The sequence below is a fragment of the Megalobrama amblycephala genome, linkage group LG6, assembly GCF_018812025.1.
Source record: "Megalobrama amblycephala isolate DHTTF-2021 linkage group LG6, ASM1881202v1, whole genome shotgun sequence".
Lineage (NCBI taxonomy): Eukaryota > Metazoa > Chordata > Actinopteri > Cypriniformes > Xenocyprididae > Megalobrama > Megalobrama amblycephala.
Window position 1 is genome coordinate 36,078,491 of NC_063049.1, and position 20,812 is coordinate 36,099,302.

The 20,812-nt window shown below is 37.9% G+C and overlaps 1 protein-coding gene across 4 annotated transcripts in view; it reads left to right on the top strand.

Moving 5' to 3' along the window:
• spegb (striated muscle enriched protein kinase b) overlaps nt 1–20,812 on the top strand; it is a 95,814-nt gene that overhangs the window by 33,666 nt on the left and 41,336 nt on the right. For 2 of the 4 annotated variants that reach the window (XM_048194385.1, XM_048194388.1), the window contains exons 2-6: nt 8,252–8,353; nt 14,635–14,758; nt 18,240–19,813; nt 19,932–20,075; nt 20,375–20,557. In XM_048194385.1, the coding sequence (XP_048050342.1) occupies nt 8,252–8,353; nt 14,635–14,758; nt 18,240–19,813; nt 19,932–20,075; nt 20,375–20,557 (2,127 nt within the window). Of the gene's footprint in view, nt 1–4,489; nt 4,533–7,960; nt 7,991–8,251; nt 8,354–14,634; nt 14,759–18,239; nt 19,814–19,931; nt 20,076–20,374; nt 20,558–20,812 lie in introns of all 4 variants that reach the window. The other 2 variants (XM_048194386.1, XM_048194387.1) reach the window with 2 other exon arrangements.

Consider the following 20,812-nt stretch of genomic DNA (forward strand, 5'->3'; position numbering starts at 1 on the left):
TATACCCACTCTCATGTCATTCCACCTTTGTGACCTTCGTTCATCTTCGGAACACAAATTAAGAGATTTTTTATTTAAATTTGATTCGTAAAGCTCCGAAGCAGTGTTTTGAAATCAGCCCATCACTACATTGTTGAAAAGTCGTTATTTTGTTTTTGTGGTGCACAAAAAGTATTCTAGTCGCTTTATAATATTAAGATAGAACTATTGAACTCGCATGAACTGTTTTAAATATATTTTTAGTACCTTTATGGATCTTGAGAGAGGAAGTGTCATTGCCGGCCTCACTGAGCCATCGGATTTAATCAAAAAATATCTTAATTTGTGTTCTGAAGATGAACGAAGGTCTTACAGGTGTAGAACGACATGAGGGTGAGTAATAAATTACATTATTTTCATTTTTGGGTGAACTTACCCTTTAACCTTTTCGAATGTCCATCAGTCGCAGATTCTGTTTGAGTGCTCTCACAACGCACTGCACAGCGTACAACATATACTCTCAGAAAAACAGCAAAAATTTTACCTTTAGGGATACAATAGCTTGTCAAAGGGGTAGTACCCTCAAAAGTATACATTTGTCTTATCTACTCCTAAAGGGTGTATATTAGCCTTAAATATTACCTTAAAATACTCCCTTAATATACTAATATGCTCTTTTGAGGGGTGAATAAGGCACAAATGTGTACCTTTGAGGGTACTGCTCTAGTGTCAAGCTAAAGGTTTTTTTCTTCTGACCTTGTACCTTGTAGAAATTGACCATGGATGTAAAACCTCTGATTAACATGGCTGACATTTTTGCATAGTGACATGGTGTTAAAGGTTTAGAACAAACCTTTAACTAGAACGTTTGAGTAATATCAATACAGTGGCCATACACCAAGTCGGCAGTGTAGCGGGGGCCATGAATCACATGAATTCCCACAATTCTTTCTAAACCTGCCCTGCTGACTTACAAGCATTAGGGAACTCAACGGGTAGCTAAGAGAGCTATGTTCCTTAAGGTGTGAAGTGATTCACTTGCTCCTTTGGCAAGAGTAATGAAAAGTTAGACCGGGTGAGATTGAAATATCCCACTTGCTCAGGGCTGAAAGAGTGGAGTTAGAGCAGAAAGCAGATACCGTAACCCAGATTAAACAGTGCCTGGCGGCATTCATCAGACTTCAGCCTAACCTGGCAACATACAAATTACCTGTTGACCAAGAAGGTAAAAATGATGCATGGAAACAGCCAGAGCTGTTGCCCAGAGATGTTTGATTCATCCAGTATGAATGCCTGTGGTGTGGGCTGACAAGAAAAATAATTTGAGCTCTCCAAGGTGCTGACCAACGGGGCTTAGAGGTTTTTGTCTGAACAGATAGAGAGGCTAGAAACAGACAACAATAGCAACACTGTTTCACACAGCTTATGTTGTTTTGGTGCCAACTAAGGACTATATCACATTTTTATACATTTTATAGCTCTGTTCTGAAACCTAGTGATCTGTCTACTCAAAGTTTCAATACGGTTTGGTTTTAGCATGTTGCTAAGCTAAGGATAATACTCTACATATTATCTAATACACATTATCTACTTAGCACGGATATTAGGTAAAATTGTTCATTTTTGATGGATTTAACCATTAATATTGTTCAGTATTGAATTAATTGTCCACAATCTTGGATTTTTCAAATGAATTCTAGTATAGATTTAACTGTTTTTGTCAATATTGTTCTGTTCTGAAAGAAAAATAAGTCTTATTGCCATTTCTACCTCTATGTCCACCATCTTAGAATAATATTTTTATTGATCTTGCATTCTGGAATTGCCATCACTATGAGGAATATATGCGACTTTGTCCAAAAGAAGTTATCTTCGAAGGTAGCATTATGGAGTATTTAGAACACTCTAGCAACCATCCAAAAGACACTAGCAACCGCTTAATGCACTAAAATATTTCAGAAGACCCAAAAACTATAGAATAACACAAGATGCGTCACTCGTATTGTTTTGAATGGGAGAAAGTGAAACGCGCAATATGGCGGAATAAGTCCCGCCTTCTAAATAAGAGCCAATCGCCAATTAGTAAAGTCATCACGTCACTGCAGCTGTCGTTAGAAGCTCCGGTTCATATAGAAACTCAGACGCGCACCTCCGAAATGAGACACAAGAGGACAGCGCATGCACATTAGCTTGATCCAGCCTGAAAAATACAGTTTTTGGTCATGGTTCGAGCGTTTAGAAACAAAATTTATGAGACGGTTGTTGTCAGATTTCAGTGGTGATTTCAAATATGAAATTTAATTGAAAGCTTGGTGAACAGCTTTGGAGAATTTGATGTTTCCCCATTCAAAGAGATAGGAGCTGCACTTGCATGCCAAGAGAGGTGTTTCAAAGATGGCTGCCAAGTGAAATGACTTTGGAAGACCTTAGTAATCGCATAGCAATGCATTGAAAAGCAAAAGTTTGCATCTACAATCTCAGTTTCTTTAGAAAATATATAAATTTAGCTCTAAAAATATTATGCTGTTGGAAAGAATGATTTATCAAGCTAATAAGCAATATTCATATTGTTATATATTTATATAATTATCATCCTGTTATGGTTATGGATATTCCATTTCGTTTTCGTCTGTTAGAATATAGCCACAGACAAAGATGACTCAATTAATTTCAGTTTTGTAACTGGATTAGCCCTGTTTTCTTTTCTTGATGTTGTCATACAACATAGTCACTGATTGTCAACCGTTGAGTGCTTGAATCCATGTTTACTTCTGCCTCAGCTCTTCACAGCACAGATGGCTGGCTGAAGATCCTCCCTCAGTGGCCTGCTCACAATCAAAGGAGCGAGTGTGCATTTGGCAGGTCATTTTGGATAAGTGTCAGTTTGGAAAATGTAATCGAGACTTGAATGGCCCTCTGTGTTACTAGCAGCTTTTAGAATATCATGGGACAGAGAACAAAGCTCAAATATTATGTCAACCTCAGAGTCTCCTTTCTGTACATTTACCATTTAAAATATAGATTAGGGAAATGATTGTTATGTGGATTCATTGACTTTGCTGTAATTAGAGGTGTTTGCAAAAGCAAGCATCCCTATTATTATTATTGATCACACTTAGGGTTAGAGATTAGGAACAAATCCCTGAATCTTTCTGTTTGCGCTACAGCGACGACACCTGAAAAAATGTGGCTTTTACAGTGAGCTATTATTTTCTAAATAACTGGAAGTGTAATATTTGCCTAGTGGACATTAAAACGGGATAAACAGAATACATTTTTGCTCAGATACAATGTTACATACATACAATGGATAAATGTGCACTTTCCTTAAGAGTTTCAGTCTAGAAATACATGTAAATAAATGCTAACGGTACTTGTAGCAACTCAAGTGTGCGTAGGCTTTGTCAGTAGCCGTCTGTATGTGTGGATTGATCAACCAATGCACTTCTGTGGAAATTGTGTTGTTAGTTTTTTGCCTAATCAAGGCAGTAGAAGAATTCAGATAATGCATGGCACTTGTGCGATGGAGTGGAAGCAGCATATTCGTCCATTAAGATGCCAAACATGGAGGCTAATGACAAACTAACCAGCATCACGTGCACATGAATCCTTCTTCACCTATGAATTATTCAGATGTTTTAATGCCCTGTTATGTTTTCTTTACAACAAGCAGAAAGCACTGAGCTTAAGCAAATGAAATGGCCGGCTTGTAATTCCTCTAAAAGTTCATCCACTTTTATTTGCCTTTCCCCTTCACCAACCCTGCAAAGCTCCAGGCACCAGTCTCTGAAACGGATGGCCACCGTCCTTAGCTAATGCGGTTAGGGAACAGATTCACAGAAGAAGGGTTTGAAATTACTGGTGCCTCGGCCATTAGGATTTCATTTCTCCCTGTAACTAATGGATTGGGAGTGACAGACAGCCGCTGCCCGATGCCTCCTCGGTGTTGCTTCGGTTTACATTCATCCATTGTGAGCGTAGTTGCTTAGGAAGCTATACCGGGAAGCTGAGAATCACATTTCTCACTAAACATGATGTATTTGTTTAGAAATGGACAAAGAAATTACATGCCTTACAGTATGTTGCTTGAAAGCTGGGAATAACAGTTTGTAACAGAATAAGATCAACCGTTTCGTAGCCCTTTTAAGCTGTACTGGATGCTTTCATACTTGTCATTTAGCAGATGTGTTTAATGCAAGGTGACATGCGGGTACACCAACGCAGGGATTGGCAAAAGAAACCAGCTCAATTTTTTTAGCCGCTCAGTCACCAAATGCCCTACATATGATTTCAAATCTAGGTTAGCAGAGCAAAGATGGACATGTTTTTTTTGAAGACCGACAAGTGGCACAGGCGTCTCATTTCAAAAGCGCTCTTGTTAGTCAGCTTTGGGGATATCTGCTTGTGCTGTTTGAAATGCTTGTTTGTTTTGCTCATTTGAAGTGATAATCATACATTTGAAGCATTCTGTGAAACCACTAAAATAGCTCTTCTCTCTTTCTCTTTCCAGAAAACCGGACACTCTAACCGAACATTTGGGAGGTTCACTCATGGTGTGTTTGGCTTTATAGATAACAGGTTATTACAAGAGAGATTTTATGATAACTCCTCAGAGTCTGTCAGTCATCTAATGTGTGGTCTTTGTTTAAAAGCGAGGATGCATTGATTTTGTTTTTCACCCTACAATTTGAAAGAGAGTGCAGCTAATCTTGCAATATCCCTCTGGCAGAAGACATGGGAGAAATTCAAACCTGAAGGAACAAAACGGTCATGAGCGTGAATTTGATTTGAACTGGCGGCGCCCCACAGAAAGTTACATTGGAATTTTGATTGACGTGAAGAGGACTGAATTACAATTCAAAAATTGTCAAAATTTCAATTTTTTTTTTTTAAATATATCTATTTAGCTTAACATTTCTAATTTTCATTTAAGTTTTTTTTAAAGTGTTCCCAAAAATGAAAGTTCTGTCATCATTTACTCTCCCTCATGTCGTTCCAAATCCGTAAGATTTTTGTTAATCTTCAAAACACAAATGAAGATATTTTTTATGAAATCTGAGAGATTGCTGTCCCTCCATTGACAGTCCACGCAACTACCACTTTGACGCTTCAAAAAGTTCATAAAGAGATCATAAAACTAATCCATTTGAATTGAGTGGTTTAGTCCAAATGTTTTGAAGAGACACGATCGCTCTATATGATGAACAGATTTAATTTGGCCTTTTTATTCACATGTAAACATTCATCAACGCACACATCGACACACAATAACCAATGAGGTTCATTCTCGTGTGTTACGCAGCACTTTTGAGCTTCCACAAGAACCAATCAGGTTTGTTTTAAGTAAGAAATTCATATTTTGATTGGCCTGTTTGACCATCCTTACAAGATCAATTGTTTGCACAACCACTGAAGTTCAGGAAAAATTCTTCTTAACCCTTTAAAACCAGATGTGTCGTCGGTGACACACCCAACCAAGCTCTATTCATGTTACCGTAACTCTTGAACCGCCATCGTAATAATTCAAATTGCTGCAGACAGTAGACAACATGGGCTTTTCGGCAATATAAGGGTTATTACGTGGTAATTTCGTGCCTTCCGTCAGCAAATGGCAGCCGCTTTCGGGGAGAGCGGGTGGAAGGAGGATTTGAACGGAGAGATATGGAGCGCGGCCGTTTAGGGAGTTTTGAATCGCATAAATAATAGAAGAAACAAACAAAAACATGGGGAAGGAGTACACCGTCAATTGGGATGATTTTTGATAAGACTTGGGAGGAGGCTAAGTGAGACTTGCATTTCGCATTTGCTGTGTGCATCTGTATAATGTGTCCGTGCGGTAAATGTATGCGTGCCGATGCGTGCATATGTAGTATATGTATGCATGTATAAAAAAAATTCTCCTGAATGAAAACTGTGCACCCAAGTGTCACAAAATGACTTGTATATATGTAAAATAGTTGAATTTTCAATGGTCAATAACTGTAATTTATTGAAAGACAGTTGTTTTCTGAAAAAAATGACACCTTTGTTAGAGAATTTTATAATAAAAAAAAAAACCGGGCTATTTTAGCTTTAGGTTCTAAAGGGTTAATGTAGAAAACAAAACAAAAGTAGATGCCAGTGATGTTGTGCAGCAAGTACTAGTCAACCAGGACCAGTAAACTGTGCAAATGTGTCCATTCAACAGTTTGTCGCTGTGTTTAGTTAGCACACTGATAGTAAGCTGCTCGATATATCTAGTCCAGACTTCTTGTTTCAGTAGGAATTTAGGAAATACATCAACACAAGACAGAAAACTCTGCTTGTCAGGAGACTTCAGCAGGGCCACATGCTTGCAATCAGCCAAGAATTGGCGTCTACATTGATTACTTGTAAAATTTGTTTCCAACTTAGAAGTAACATGCAAATCTGTGCCAAAACAAAGTCTTAAGTCTCTCTGGCATCTGGAGATTGATGATAAATAATTAAGATTTATGATTCCTATCACTTTATACTCTGAGGCAAGCTCAAAAATTCATCTAGAATCCCTTTGAATATGTAATTGTAATCAATCTCTGGATCAGGGCTCTCCAATAACCTCATCAGTGAAACCTAGAGGGCCTACATCAGAGGAAGTGTTCAGTTCAGACAAATATGATCTAAATTGTGTGCCCTAAATTGAGCATAAAGTACCTCCGCTGCTGCACTGCTCCCATTACCTCTCAGAGAAGCGTTTATTATAAATTACTGCTAATGGAGATATCATTCATATTCATGTCTGATAATTATAAAATAATTGAGTCTGCTTTATATCAGTTTTGAAAACATCTCCCCAATGCAAAAGCAAAGCAGATAGCCTACGTAATGCATCCTCAGTTTTAAGTACTGACTGTACATCTTTATGAATTGTCAGTGTTGTTGAAATTTGTGTTCCTGTTGTGATTTGTAATAAATCATTGTGTTTTTGATCATTATTGAAGATCCCAGTCGGTGTTGTGTTTGTGTGGTTGGATTTGAGAAGTCATGCTAGACAGATTTTCTGGAATTGTCTGTCTGCTCGCTCTGATAAAGAGGAGCCTGACAATGAATCAATTCACTTTATGTACAAAGGCACTATCATCTCAGCATCAATAATGCAAAAAGCTTAGCAGTGCTTAGCACTGAAGTAATTTATATGAACTGCTGACACTTTTGCATTGATGTGATGAGATTTTAGACATGGCTCCCTATAAAAGCTCTTTAAATTGAAACTATGCTTTAAAAATTAATTAGACAGGCAGAATTAATCTGGATTACTCTCTTTATCACATTCTCCATTTAAGATCAGGCTCTATTACAACATTTTCATTCATGGGAATTCATATTTCCTTTATTATATATGAACCTCATGAATTAAAATGTTGTTTCTGATAATCCTTAATGTTTAGAAATACGAAGTAGATTATTTACCGCAGTACCATCTGTGCAACTAAATTAGCTTTGATCTCATTTAAAATGGATGATAATTCAAAATTAACTGGCTTAACAATGTAGTATACATATGTTATTGAAAAATAGGCTCAAAACCCTTTATCTTGTCTGATATAAAATATTTGATTAACAATATCGGGAATTTGCTGCTCCTTTTACAAATTTGTACTGGCATGATTAAGTCAACAGGGTTTGATCTGCAAATAATCCAACATAATTGAAAATTAAATTATTTCATTTAATGTGCAGATACTTTCTTTAACTAACTAAGCCTTTAAGTAAGTAGTTTGTATTTTGATTGGCCTGTTTGACCATCCTTACAAGCTCAAGTTTTCTATACGCAGAAAACAAAGCAAAAGCAGATGGCAGTGATGTTGTGCAGCAAGTGCTAGTCAACCAGGACCAGTAATCGGTGCAAATGTGTCCATTCAGCAGTTTGTTACTGTCTTATCTGTTTACTGGGATGGGATTCGTCTCTATAGTAACGGTGATGTCTTGTCTGCTTCTTTCCTCTGCCACTATGGAAGCGAAGTTTTCCGCTCCTGTCGGAAGCAAAGTTATGGTAATGTTTGTTTTCATCTTTGGGCTCAATGTAGTGGTTCGTCCCCTCCTTCCCCACCATGCTCCTATTTCGTACACATTTCTATTTATTCATTTCATGGATCACTATGTGGCGACTGCTTTTTTATGCAATTGATACACTTTTCCTCAAAGAAGCAATAAATAGTTTACTTAAAATGTCATGATATGTTTTTATTTTCTTGGTTTGATATCCGTTACAGGTGGTGGTTTCTGACTAAAATGTCTTATTTCTTTGTGCTAGACTCTGAGACTACAGAAGACGAAGCCGCTGAGCCACAAATACCCCTGGAAGCTAAAGAAGGAGCCAGAGGTTTTCAGGATGAGGCCCAACGAGTGCCTGCAGGTAAATGACACTTTCAAAATGAGCTATTATGTCAAGTCAACCTTTCAAATACAGACCTGTCTTAAGATGTATATTATAGCAGAGCTTAAGTTTTTTTTTTTTGTTTTTTTGTTTTTTAAGAAATTAGTACTTTTATTGTATTCTATTTCAAATAGAATGCTCTTTCCACAACAATAATAAGCAGCACAACTGTTTTCAATATTAATGATAATAAGAAATGTTTCTTAAGCACCAAATCTATGGCAAGCCATTTTAACATTTAATCCTTAAAATGCACTAGTATCTATTTTCATGCTACTAGTACTTATTTTTTCTATGCTAGTATTTATTTCATTAGAGACTAGTGCGTATTTCTTTATTACTATTTCTATTTCTTATTTATTAGATACCGGTACTCATTCATTAGATACTAGTACCTATTAAATAGATACTAGTAGTTATTTATTAGATACTAGTATTTATTGTTTAATACTAGTAATTATTCATTAAATACTAGTATGATAGTAAAGGCTCCGGTATACTTCAAACGAACTTCTTTTTCGTTCTTCGTTTAGGGGTAAAACGAAGTTTGAAACGTGTGACCAGCGATATACTGTAAACGAACATCTGACGCCGCCCACACTGCTAAGAGCGACGGTTAGATGAATATGTAAATATGTGCCATGCACAGAAAATTTCTTCTCTTCTCAGTAACAAAATAAACACAACAAAAATGAGAAAACAGTAAGCATTTATTATTGAAAGCATAAGAAAAGCGTTTTATCATAACAGCATGGGAATGTTAGCACTAGCTCTGCAAAGTAGCACTCCAGTCACGTCACGTCTTCATATAGCACTTTATTCAATAGACTGCTTAAAATCAAACAGCTTTACAGTATCAAACATGAAAAGTGTTAGTGCCTCATTTTTTTACAAGCACAACTTCATTTTGTACTATAAAGCAGCTATCTAGTCTGTTCATGTTTTCACCCGCGCAGATCTTACCTCAACAAACTCTACAGATCAAATGAGTCAGAAACGCGGTCCACGCGAGTGAAGGCGGAGCCTCAGCGCACACCTTCTGTTATGTTATCGTCACTGGCCAATGGTAGTAAGAAGGTGTTTTGGTGCTGGAACGAACTTTTCCTGAAAGTTCGCTTTGGCAAGCCGTTTCGAACTTCAAAAAGAACACAAAATGAACTTCGTTTTGGCCTGATTTTGTTTGAAATTACGTCACATCAGTTCTTTCTTCGATTTTGTTTGAAGTACACCGGGGCCTTAAGTACTAGTTGTAATTTTTCTAACAAGTAATGTATATACTGAGCCTGTGTTCTGACATAGAACCTGAAAGCGCTGAACGTAAACAGCGTATGAGAATGCCACAGAAGAGAAGATATTGTTTAATAAAGTCGTTATTTTTTTGTTTTTGCACACAAAAAGTATTCTTGTCACTTGATAAAATTAAGGTTGAACCACTGCAGTCGACTTTTTTAACAATGTCTTTGGTACCTTTCTGGACCTTGAAAGTGGTGGTTAAATTGCTATCTATGGACAAATCCTCTTGGATTTCATCAAAAATATCTTAATTTGTGTTCTGAAGATGAACGAAAGTTTTACAGGTGTGGAACGACATGAGGGTGAGTAATAAATGACAGAATTTTCATTTTTGGGTGAACTAACCCTTTAAGAATTAAACGTTAAAACAGCTTGCCATACCAAATCAGCATATTAGAATGATTTCTGAAGGATCATGTGACACTGATTATAGTAAAAGCTGCTGAAAATTCAGCTTAGCCATCACAGGAATAAATTACATTTTAAAATATATTAATATTAAAATAAAACTGTTATTTTAAATGGTAATACTTCACAATATACTGTTATGAATATTACTGATTTTACTGTTTTTGATCAAATAAATGCAGCCTTCTTTCAAAAACATTAAAAAAATCTTACTGACCTGAAACTTTTGAATGGTAGTGTATGTACTGTACTGTACAAACCCCTTAGCCATTAAATGAATAGGTTTCCCAATAAAATGAAAATGAAGTGGGTTTACAGGAACTCTGAGCACTTACATATATTAAATACAAGATGCAGTGCAAGGATAAGCATTCAGACTGAGTAAACAGAAACATTAACAGGTGTGTGTGCAACAGTGTAAATATATATATTACATAATGTACATTTTTATTGCATAATGCCTGATATAATATTGAACAGTAAAAAGTAATAGAGCATACAGTAATGGCCTTTAACTGTTATAGATGGAGATTGGAATTTCTTCTTCCTGGATGTTCAGGTTCACAGTGGTCTGTACCAAAGTACAAAGACATTGTGTCCTGGGTGTGTGGGTATTGTGATTGAGGTTTCTTGCCCTTTTCCTCACCTTGAAGGTGATGACATCCTGGAGGGAGGACAGGGGTGTTGTTCCAAACCCTTATTCTGTTATTTTCTTTTGTAACATACGAAAAGACAATCTTTTCCATATAATGGCAGTACATAGCTACCACGGCTGTCAAGCTTCAAAAAACACCATTAAAAACTGCAACAGCATAGAAGCATAACAAAAGTAAGTAGTCAATACAACTTATGCAATATATTCCAGGTCCTCTGTAGCCATACGATAGTTTTGATTTAAAAATGGCACGTTGACCAAACAGAACATTGTTTCTCATCTTTGAACATGACGAGCTGGTGAACATGACCTTTTCGGTGAATAATGAGCTACATTTCAGTCTGATACTCACACAAAGCTATTGTATTGCTTTAGAAGACTTGGAATCTAGAGTCAAATAGACTATTTTTATAGTTCTTTTGTGGCTTTTTTATTTATTTTGGTTCTATCAAGCTTGGTCACAATCAACTGTGAATGTATGGAATTGCATACAGCATACAGATTTGGAAAGACATGAGGCTCAGTAAGTAATGACAGAATGTTCATGTTTCATGTTAATAAAAAAAAAAAATTAGGTAACACTTTTGTATAGGGAACACATATTCACTATTAACTATGACTTTTCTCTTAATAAACTCCTAATTTACTGATTATTAATAGTTAGTATGGTAGTTAAGTTTAGATATTGGGTAGGATTAAGAATGTAGAATATGGTCATGCAGAATAGGGCATTAATATGTGCTTATTAAGTACTTATAAACAGCCAATATTCTAGTAATATGCATGCTAATAAGCAACTAGTTAAAGACCCTAAAATAAAGTGTTACCAAAAAATACTTGTCTCTGATATTTGATAGTATTGATTATTCTGAAAATGTTATTGCAATATTAGCTTTAGTTACATACAGTAAGTTGACATTAAGGTGACCTAAATCACACATTATGCTTATTTCAGATATTTTTAGCATTGTCAGTTCACTCAGTTATAAATCACACATTATGGTAAATCTCTAGGCATTTCTTATCACAGATCTGATAAGACAGGTGCTCAGAGGAGTGTAAATAAAGAGGTATCAGCAACCAGAAGCTCACACATCAACAGCAAGCCGCAAATCAAACAACAACTGCAATTGTATTTATTCATTATATAGAATTTATTATTTTTATTCTTTGGTCCGATTATGTTAGTAATCAAAATGGTCATAATTTATCTTTACCATTTTACTGAAATGTTTTTTTTTTTCACAATATAAACAAACATGTTTAACTTTAGACATGCAAATGCTTTCAGTAAGCTGGTATTGTACATTTAGTGTCTATCCAAATGTACGAAAACGTATGTGTGCTTGAACCACACTTTAAGTATGAAAGCCTATGAATACTAATGAGATCACATTGCATGCATGTCATCTGATTTAAGGTGTTACACACAAATATTCTTTGTTGGAGGCCAAACGTGGTTGATTTTTGCATGTGAGCATGTGTATTTTGCCTCATCAGACCCTTATTTCTATTTTTGTGTCTAACAAAAAAATCTCCATGATATTCATGAATATAGGTTGTCTTTAAACAGAGGAAAAGCATGGATGTGTTTACAAAGACACAATTCTGAGTCCTATTCTCTTGATTCTATTTAGTTCCTTTGCGGAGTCTAGGCAATTGAACCCTCAGTTGTCAGTATGTATTATGACAAAAGCCTTCCGTTATCCCTTGGGGAAAGTGGATAGGAGTGTATTTGAGACACTTACAGACTGGGTGGACAATATTTCCATTTCTTTCATCATCAAGAGAGGGGACTGAAAATTAGAAGAGAAGAATAGAGTGATATTTATTTGATGTGTGATTTCAGCTTAGAAATGAGAAGTTTGACAACAGCATGCCCTGAATATAAATATCCATTTTGATCTCAGCATCTAACATTGAAATTCATTTATCTTGTTACAACGCAGCTTTCAACAAAGATAGATTTTAGAGAAGTGCACCACAAGCAATGGAGCTTGAATTGCACTGTAAATTGCCTGTTTGTCATTAGTGGTGTTATGAATGATGCTCTTGTCTTCACAGCGCAAAACATACAGTTGTAAGATCCAAAGCCTTTCTACAAAATGAAAGTCAACAATTTCACCAACAAAGAGATACTGGAGGAATAAATGTGTCAGGATTTGGTGGAGCGTATGATTTCCGTAGTGGAATAAGTGATTGATTTGATCTGTTATGGTAGGCGTAGAGAGGTGGGCGGAGGCCCATTGTCATTGATTTTGATGGATGCTTCCTGACTGCAGTCTAATCCGTTCAGTCACTGTGAATCACACTGGCTCTGAAGGCATCAGCTGGGACTTTGCTTCAACGCAGCTTGCAGCTGAAAGGCTTCACCTGGGCTTTATTCTTCACACCTCTGAATGCATGCTCATGTAATCCACTTATACATTATCCACTAGGTACTAGGTGTAACAAACTGTCCTATCTATCTATCTATCTATCTATCTATCTATCTATCTATCTATCTATCTGTCTATCTATCTGTCTATCTGTCTATCTGTCTATCTATCTGTCTATCTATCTATCTATCTATCTATCTATCTATCTGTCTGTCTGTCTGTCTGTCTGTCTGTCTGTCTGTCGTTCTGTCTGTCTGTCTGTCTGTCGTTCTGTCTGTCTGTCTGTCTGTCGTTCTGTCTGTCTGTCTGTCTGTCGTTCTGTCTGTCTGTCTGTCTGTCTGTCTGTCTCTGTCTGTCTGTCTGTTGTTCTGTCTGTCTGTCTGTCGTTCTGTCTGTCTGTCTGTCGTTCTGTCATTCTATAGTTCTATCTAGCGATTCTGTTTCGAGTCCAATATAGATTTTAAAAAATTTAAAAGTCTTGTTGAGTTTTTTAACATCAGAAATTGGAGAATTTTAAAATGATAAATTTAAAAAAAAAAAGCATTTTAATTTCTTGCAGCTTGATTTCGATAAACAGTCTTTTTTGTTTGCAAAGCATGTTTTTAGTTTTTAAAGTAAAAGGTGCAATGTGTAAAGTTTGGAAGGATCTATTGACAGAAATGCAATATAATATACATAAATATGTTTTCAGTGGTGCATAAAGACCTTACATAATGAACCGTTATGTTTTTATTACCGTAGAATGAGCCATTTCTATCTCATACACCGCGGGTCCCTCCTCCATGTCAAGTCGTCCTTTTGCACCGGCATGTTTCTACAGCAGCCCTAAATGGACAAACACTCTACGGAGCATGTTTCATCACTATGTTGTTCTTCTAAATCGTTCATGTTTTTAGAGGCAGCTTGCATCATCACTACATTGAATACGCACAAAGAAGAAGTAGTAGTTGTAGTAGTAGTAGTCTGGTTTATTAGAAGCAGAGACCGATCTTTGTTAGAAGTAAGAAGAAACCTCATTGCTTGACTGGCTAATGTACTCTCTGCCATCTCAGATGACATCTTTGTCTTGTGTCGGCCAGACAGCCACCATAGCTTCTCTATTTTGCTTCGAAAGGGAAGGGCAAACTGCTGTTGTTTCGCAACCTCACCACTAGATGCCGCTAAAATTTACACACTGCACCTTTAAAGTGTGTTTTTCTAGTACAATGAACTATATTATTTCTAAAGATCGAGAAACTTTTTTTTTCTCATGATATGACAAATTTAATAAATATTTTACTTTCTTGTGCATTTTATATAGTTTAAAGTAGAAAAGAAAATGTTAGCGAAAGAAATGTTAAAGAAAAAGTTAGCAAAAAGGGGTATAAAGTGTAATTAAAAGAAAGTAGTTTCTGTTGTTTACATTTTTTTTTTTTTTTTTTGTAATGTGGATGAATTCGCCCATGACTTGTGAACGCTAGGACGCCTGAGTATCTTGGCTGAAATTTAATTTGCTCTGTTTGTTCCTGTTTTGGCTCTCCCTGCAGGTGAGAGAATGATGGATGTCGCCCCAGATGCGAGCGATCGCTGGGCCGCCGCCGGTGAGACCACAGTGTTGGAGAAAGAAGCTCTAGCCCTGGGATCAAGAGCTCCGGGGCCACAATCAGCCAGGCAAGCCAACAGCCGGGAGCCGACGGGCACCCAGATCAGGCACCTAGGGGTCGAGCCTCTGATTCGAGCGTCACGCGCCAATCTATCCCGACCGGTGTGGGGGTCTGAGGAAAGTGTGTCTTTAGCTAGCGATTACTATGGTAGCACATTCAGTCTTTATAGAGGAAGGACTTTTTCTGTACCCCTGTAAGTAAACCTTCCCAAGCTAAAATAAACCTCAATCAGCCACAGCCCACAATAAGCAGACCAAAACAGATATAAAAAGATCCCTCATCAATAGATAAACAACCACATCCCCCATCACAGAGTCACAAGAGACCCTTGCTCTAACATGGTGTCGCCTGTAAGTGCTAAAGATGGGTGGGGATTGAGAACAAGACCCAGGCTATAATTCCTCTTCTGTCTCTCTTGGTATCTGAGCCATGTGTTGTGGTGGCCCCACGAGGACAGCTTACATCACCACAGGAATGACAGAAGATACAGTGAGTGGGCTCTCTGTGTTTGGATGAGATTCAGCTCAGCCCACAGAGTGTGAGCTGCCAAAAGCCTTACAGTTATATGTGACTCATTCGCAAGTGGCAGCACAGCAAAAGTTTTTTTTTTTTTTTTTTTTTTAAATTATTGAAATGACACTAAACAACATCAGTGGATGCTCATATTCATTTCACATAGTCATAGGTATAACTTTTAAATTATGTTAATCTCAGTGATTTAATTTCGTGATCAAGTCATTTTTTTACTCTGCTGGCTTGACAAGGGTTGAAAATTCACCTCAAATATTCCTTAAAATTTTACAGATTTATTGCCGCAAATATGTATTGTGCATTATTTTTATTACAAAACTGTTGTTTTTTTTTAGCTGTTTTCCACTGCATATTAGTGACAAAAAGCACTGATGATTTGTTACTAATTCTTGCAAACCGTGTTTTGTGTTGTTAGTTATTGGACAAAAGCCAGTATCTACTCACATTTGATATTTGACGTTTTATTTTGGGTGCTGGTTGGAATGTATAAGTGTAGATATCGTTAGAAAAGAAAAGAGGGCGACTTATTGTATCTTCGGTGTCATTCATCCGTCCGTAGCACTCTTCTTCATCCATGTTTGAGCCAGGGTTGACTGTAACACTCTTAACACCAAATATAACTCAAACTCTCCTTCAAATTTTAGTTTTCTTAATCTATTATAAACCAAATTTTCAAATTTCATCCTACTCTGTTTAGCATTGAACAGTACCGAGCTTTGCATATTTTCAAACTCGCTGTTTGTCCATTAGTTTCTTTTTTCCACCCCGTTGTTTGGTTCTGCTTTTGATTTGCTGATCATGCCTAACACTTAGATAACCTTACAGAAAGTCATGGCTCTGTCTAAGAGAGGGCAGGTGCAGGGCACTGTCAGGTAATGACCTGGCCTTTAAAGCAGCCAACTTATAATCTGTCAGATCTGTGACACATCATGTACAAACTGAGATGCTGAGAGCACAATGACCTTTTGTGCAGGTCAACATTTTTTGGGAGCTGCTAAAGGAGGCTAAGAATAGATTGCAGAAGTGCTGCTGTAGGCCAAACAGTTATATCTGAAGACAAAGCATTTAAACTCCAAAATAGTAATTGCTGAGTAAGCTTAAGGTGATGCATCTTCCATTGCCTGTACACTCATTCTGTTTTAATGTCACTAAAACATTACCATTTTACTTTGCATCATCATAAAAGTAATGGTAAAATTAAGGTTTATAAGCTGTAATATGAACACTTATATCTAGCGTTACTCTTTCAAAGAACTTTGAATTTCAGTCTACTAATAATAAACTAATAATGTAATAATGTTGCTCAAAATATTGAGAGGATACAGGTTGAGAGAAAAATTGTTTGAATTTAGTTAATCATAATACAGCTCCTTCGTCACGCACCGTTATTGCCTTTTCATTCATCTAGATTTATTTTCATTTAGTTCATACTTTCCTTTGACCCCCATTGTCCATATGCAAATTCTTTTAGTTTCCTACTCGCACAGCAGTTGATGCAAAATTGAAGCTGAACAAAGTTTGCATTAAGAACATGCTTGCATCACTTTGTTTCTGTTAGGTATCATCGACCCCTTCGGTTTCCCCCTGGTTTTTTGTGCATGCTGTTTTCGGTGAACTGCATAGCATGAATTTTTGCTTGCATGCACATGATGCCTTGACTTGCAAAGATAGGAGGGCATAGATCTTGTAAGAACTCTCAGATTGAGATGCTCTGTACAAAAAAAAAAAAAAATGTCATTTTTTGCCAACATTAAATATCAGTGTTTCAATGGTAATGATCTTAAATAAAGTGCAGTCTAAAACACTGTGATGTGTTGAGTATTATTCCCTCAAGTAAAGCAAAAAAAATACAACAGACTGTTTATTCATGTGTAGATAAATTTGGAAATTATTTAGTGAACCATCTAGAACTGCTGTTGCCAGTTGCTGATTTTGTCATACTTTACTAACGTCACACATTTCTAAGGATCATCCCTCTGTTTTAACCAAATTTGTGCTTTGTTTTCGCATGATTTTGATGCTGCATGGGAGATGTTCACACATTGTAGTGCACTGGATATACAATATAAGAATAAGTTTGTCAGACTGCCGGATGGGAAGGAAGCTACACTTGTTAGATTTACAGTACTTTTAGCTGTATCAGCTCTGCAAGGTTATTGTAGTTTGGTCTGTGCTGTGTAAACAAGACAGATTTTTATGTTTTACTGCTCTTCAGACATTTTCTAGTGCACAGCCATTTTGAATTAGACCCCTTTTAGCCGTATTCTTGATGATTCAACATTTAATAGTTATGTGCCTGCTCTAATTCTTGTTTTACTCTTCCTTCCTAGCACTGGCAAGTGACTCTTGACTTATTCCTGTAGATATCCAGTGATGTGTGGTGGTCTAGCCCAGTGATTTTGGAAGGTATAGGCTGGTAGGCACAATTTAATCTGCCATGTGCTAATATTACATTCTTTTTGCGCATTCAGTTGTGTTGTAAACACAATAAATTAAAATTTGTTTTAAGGTAGGATTCAGTTTTCTTCTTATAGATTTCTTATAGATTTTACATTTAAATCTGGTCTTGACTGTCACTCCGAGAATAATGGAATATGTTTTATTCATGCTCTGAACATCCCCTCACATTATTTTTATATTTCAATTTATCAATTAACAGAAGCTCATAATCATTTTTGATTTTGTTTTATTATCTCTCTTGAAATTTGAAAATTATGAAGGTTTGCATCACTTTTTCCTCCTTATTTAAAAAAAAAAAAGAAAAGCAAATTATTATATAACAGAAATAGACAATTAACGTGCGCACAAACACATGCAGACAGTCCCATTTAAGATCCCACATCAGAGAAATTAGCCTCTCTGGCCCCTCTTCCAAAGTCCTCATCCAAACAGTTGGGCTCACCCCTTGCATAACCCCATACTCTAACAGAACATTTCCCTCAAACACCTTCTTTTAGGAGCCCATCTGAAGAAGTTTTGAGGGAATCTCCCCCTCAAGTCCTACCACCCCCTTCCCCCAAAATTGGCCGCTCTACTGCCTCTCCTTTGCTCAGCCGTTCTGGTTCGGCCCCTGCCACACCCCTAGCCCCACGCAAGAAAGTTGTCGTACCAACTGAATATCAAGACACAGTACCAGGAGAGTTTGAGGAGAAGATTAAGCAACCCAAATCCTCAGGCATGTCTCAGAGTAGTGCTCAAGACTCTCGACCCCAAACCCCTGTCAGCGAGTATTCCCGTAAGGAACTTACACCTCGGCCCTCACCAAAACTAACCAGAGCTAGCTCCAAGATCTTTGAGAAGGTGAGAGTCTTTGAAGAGCGCAGAAGAAGTATTGATAACCCCGAGGGATCTATATCCGGACGTTCTTGGGCTGGATTTAATAGAGCCTCATCTATTGACTCTGATGAAGGAGGGAGCCGGCTGGGGATCTCAAGGGAGAGCTCCAAAGAAGACCTTCGTGAGGCTTTGAAGGCAGATGCAGCCCAGAGAAGGACTATGTTCAGACAGCGGGCTGCTTCCCTGGAGGACAGACCCCGTTACTCCCAGAAGGTGCAGGACATTGAGAACAAGTTCACAGAGGAGCTCCAGCGCATCAAAAAACTTGTCGGTAAACCACATATGAAGAAATCCTTCTCAACAGAGCAGCTCTCTACTTTTCCCAGGAGCAGGCAGCCTGTAGGGAAGTTGGAGCCTATCCCACCTCAGGTTCTTCAAAAGCTGCAGGATAGAGAGCGTGCTCAGAGAGAGCAAGAGATGAGAGAGAGAGAGCAAGCCAAAGAACGATCACCTCCGAAATCACCGTCTCGCAGACGAAAAGATCAGCTGGCACAGCAACCACTGGAAAAAGTTGAAAGTGATCGGCTTGTCCCATCTACCAAGATGGTAAGCACATTTGGACATGAACCATCCCCTCCGGAGGCAGTGTCACTCTCTGATTTACCCGGACAAAGATCTCCAAGACTTCGTGGCCCAAGCCCAAGCAGGGATAGTCCGCGAAGGTCTCCAACTGTAGAGATATCTGCCATGGCTGAAGATCGCTCTCGAGGAAGAGCTGAATCTCCATCCAGAAATGTCTTGGAGATGACATTACGCAAAGTGGAGCCAAGACCTGCAAGTCCACTGGTAAAACGGGTTGTTCGTGTTCAGGAAGTTCCTCAACCAGACGATGAGTCCATGCATAGGAAGACGCCAATAGAGGTCACACTAAGAAAACTGGAAAGAAGGCCTGAAAGTCCTCTGGTGCAAGGAGAAACTGTAACCATTCAAGAATGCCCTTTCCAAGCTCCCCCCAAACCTCCAAGAGTTTCCTCATCTTCCTCATCTGAAGAAAAGATGGAGCTGGATGTGACTCCTCTTCCATCTGCACCAAAGCTCACCATACCAAAAATTATTGTTGAAGATGAGCCAATGGAGACGGATATACCTGCAGAAAAGACTGAAAAGGCTGTGAAAAGTGGCACTGGTAAAGATGAAAAACCCCAAAGAAGCAGAGGAAGAGGACGCAGACAAAGACCAATGTCCCCTGAATTAGGTAAGTTAAGGCATATCCAGTGGGATGCAAATCTTTGAGTTTGTAATATCCAAGCTGGATATTACATTTGATGAATTTAACATATATTGGTTCTGACATATCCCTTTTGCTATTACAGAATCTTCGGACGACTCGTATGTGTCTGCAGGAGAGGATCCTTTAGAGGCTCCTGTGTTTGAGTTTCCACTTCAGGACACTGTGGCCTCCACTGGAACAGAGGTCCTTTTAAAATGCATCATCAGCGGCACCCCTCTCCCCGAAGGTAAGTACTTTATTGCCGCCTTAATAACTTCAAACAGACCTTTAGCATCTTGCATAGCTGACTTGAAACTGCAATACATGAGCATCACAGGGAGGCAGCCATGGTGTAGTCCCTGTTGACTCTGAATCATTAACTCAAAAGTGCAATCTGTGAACAGTACTATCAGTTCTATATGTTCAGACAGCAACACTTGTTCCAGCTTATTCCAGGGTGTCTCAGGAATAAGATTGTATTTTCTAACATTCATGATTTTGCTACTGGAGGGATATAACAACAAAGACATTTTTTTTTATATACAGTTACATGGAAGAGAGACAACATTGAGATCAAGAACAGCCCAACTCATGTTGTAAAGGTAGAGGGAGAAAGGCACTCGTTGCTCATCAAATGGACTAAGCCAAGTGATGCAGGAACATATACAGTTACCGCTACCAATGAGGTGGGCGAGGTGTCCAGCAGCGCTACTCTTTTCATCAAATCAGGTGAGTGTTTTATGATGAAGATGTTCCTTCACACTGGCAGCAAGTTGCTCTGCTGTTGGTTGCTAGTAGGCATCCCTACTCAACCGCTGTATCAGGTGACAGATCACTCCCATTGTTCATTGTTTTGGTTTTTATTTGCAAAGAGCTGAGCTCTGCTCAGGATTGTGGCAATTGCCAGTGGTTGCCGTCACTTGTTGTTGCAAATCTCAATGAAAAAGGAATTCAGGTTTCTTCGTTACAGCATATTGCTGAATG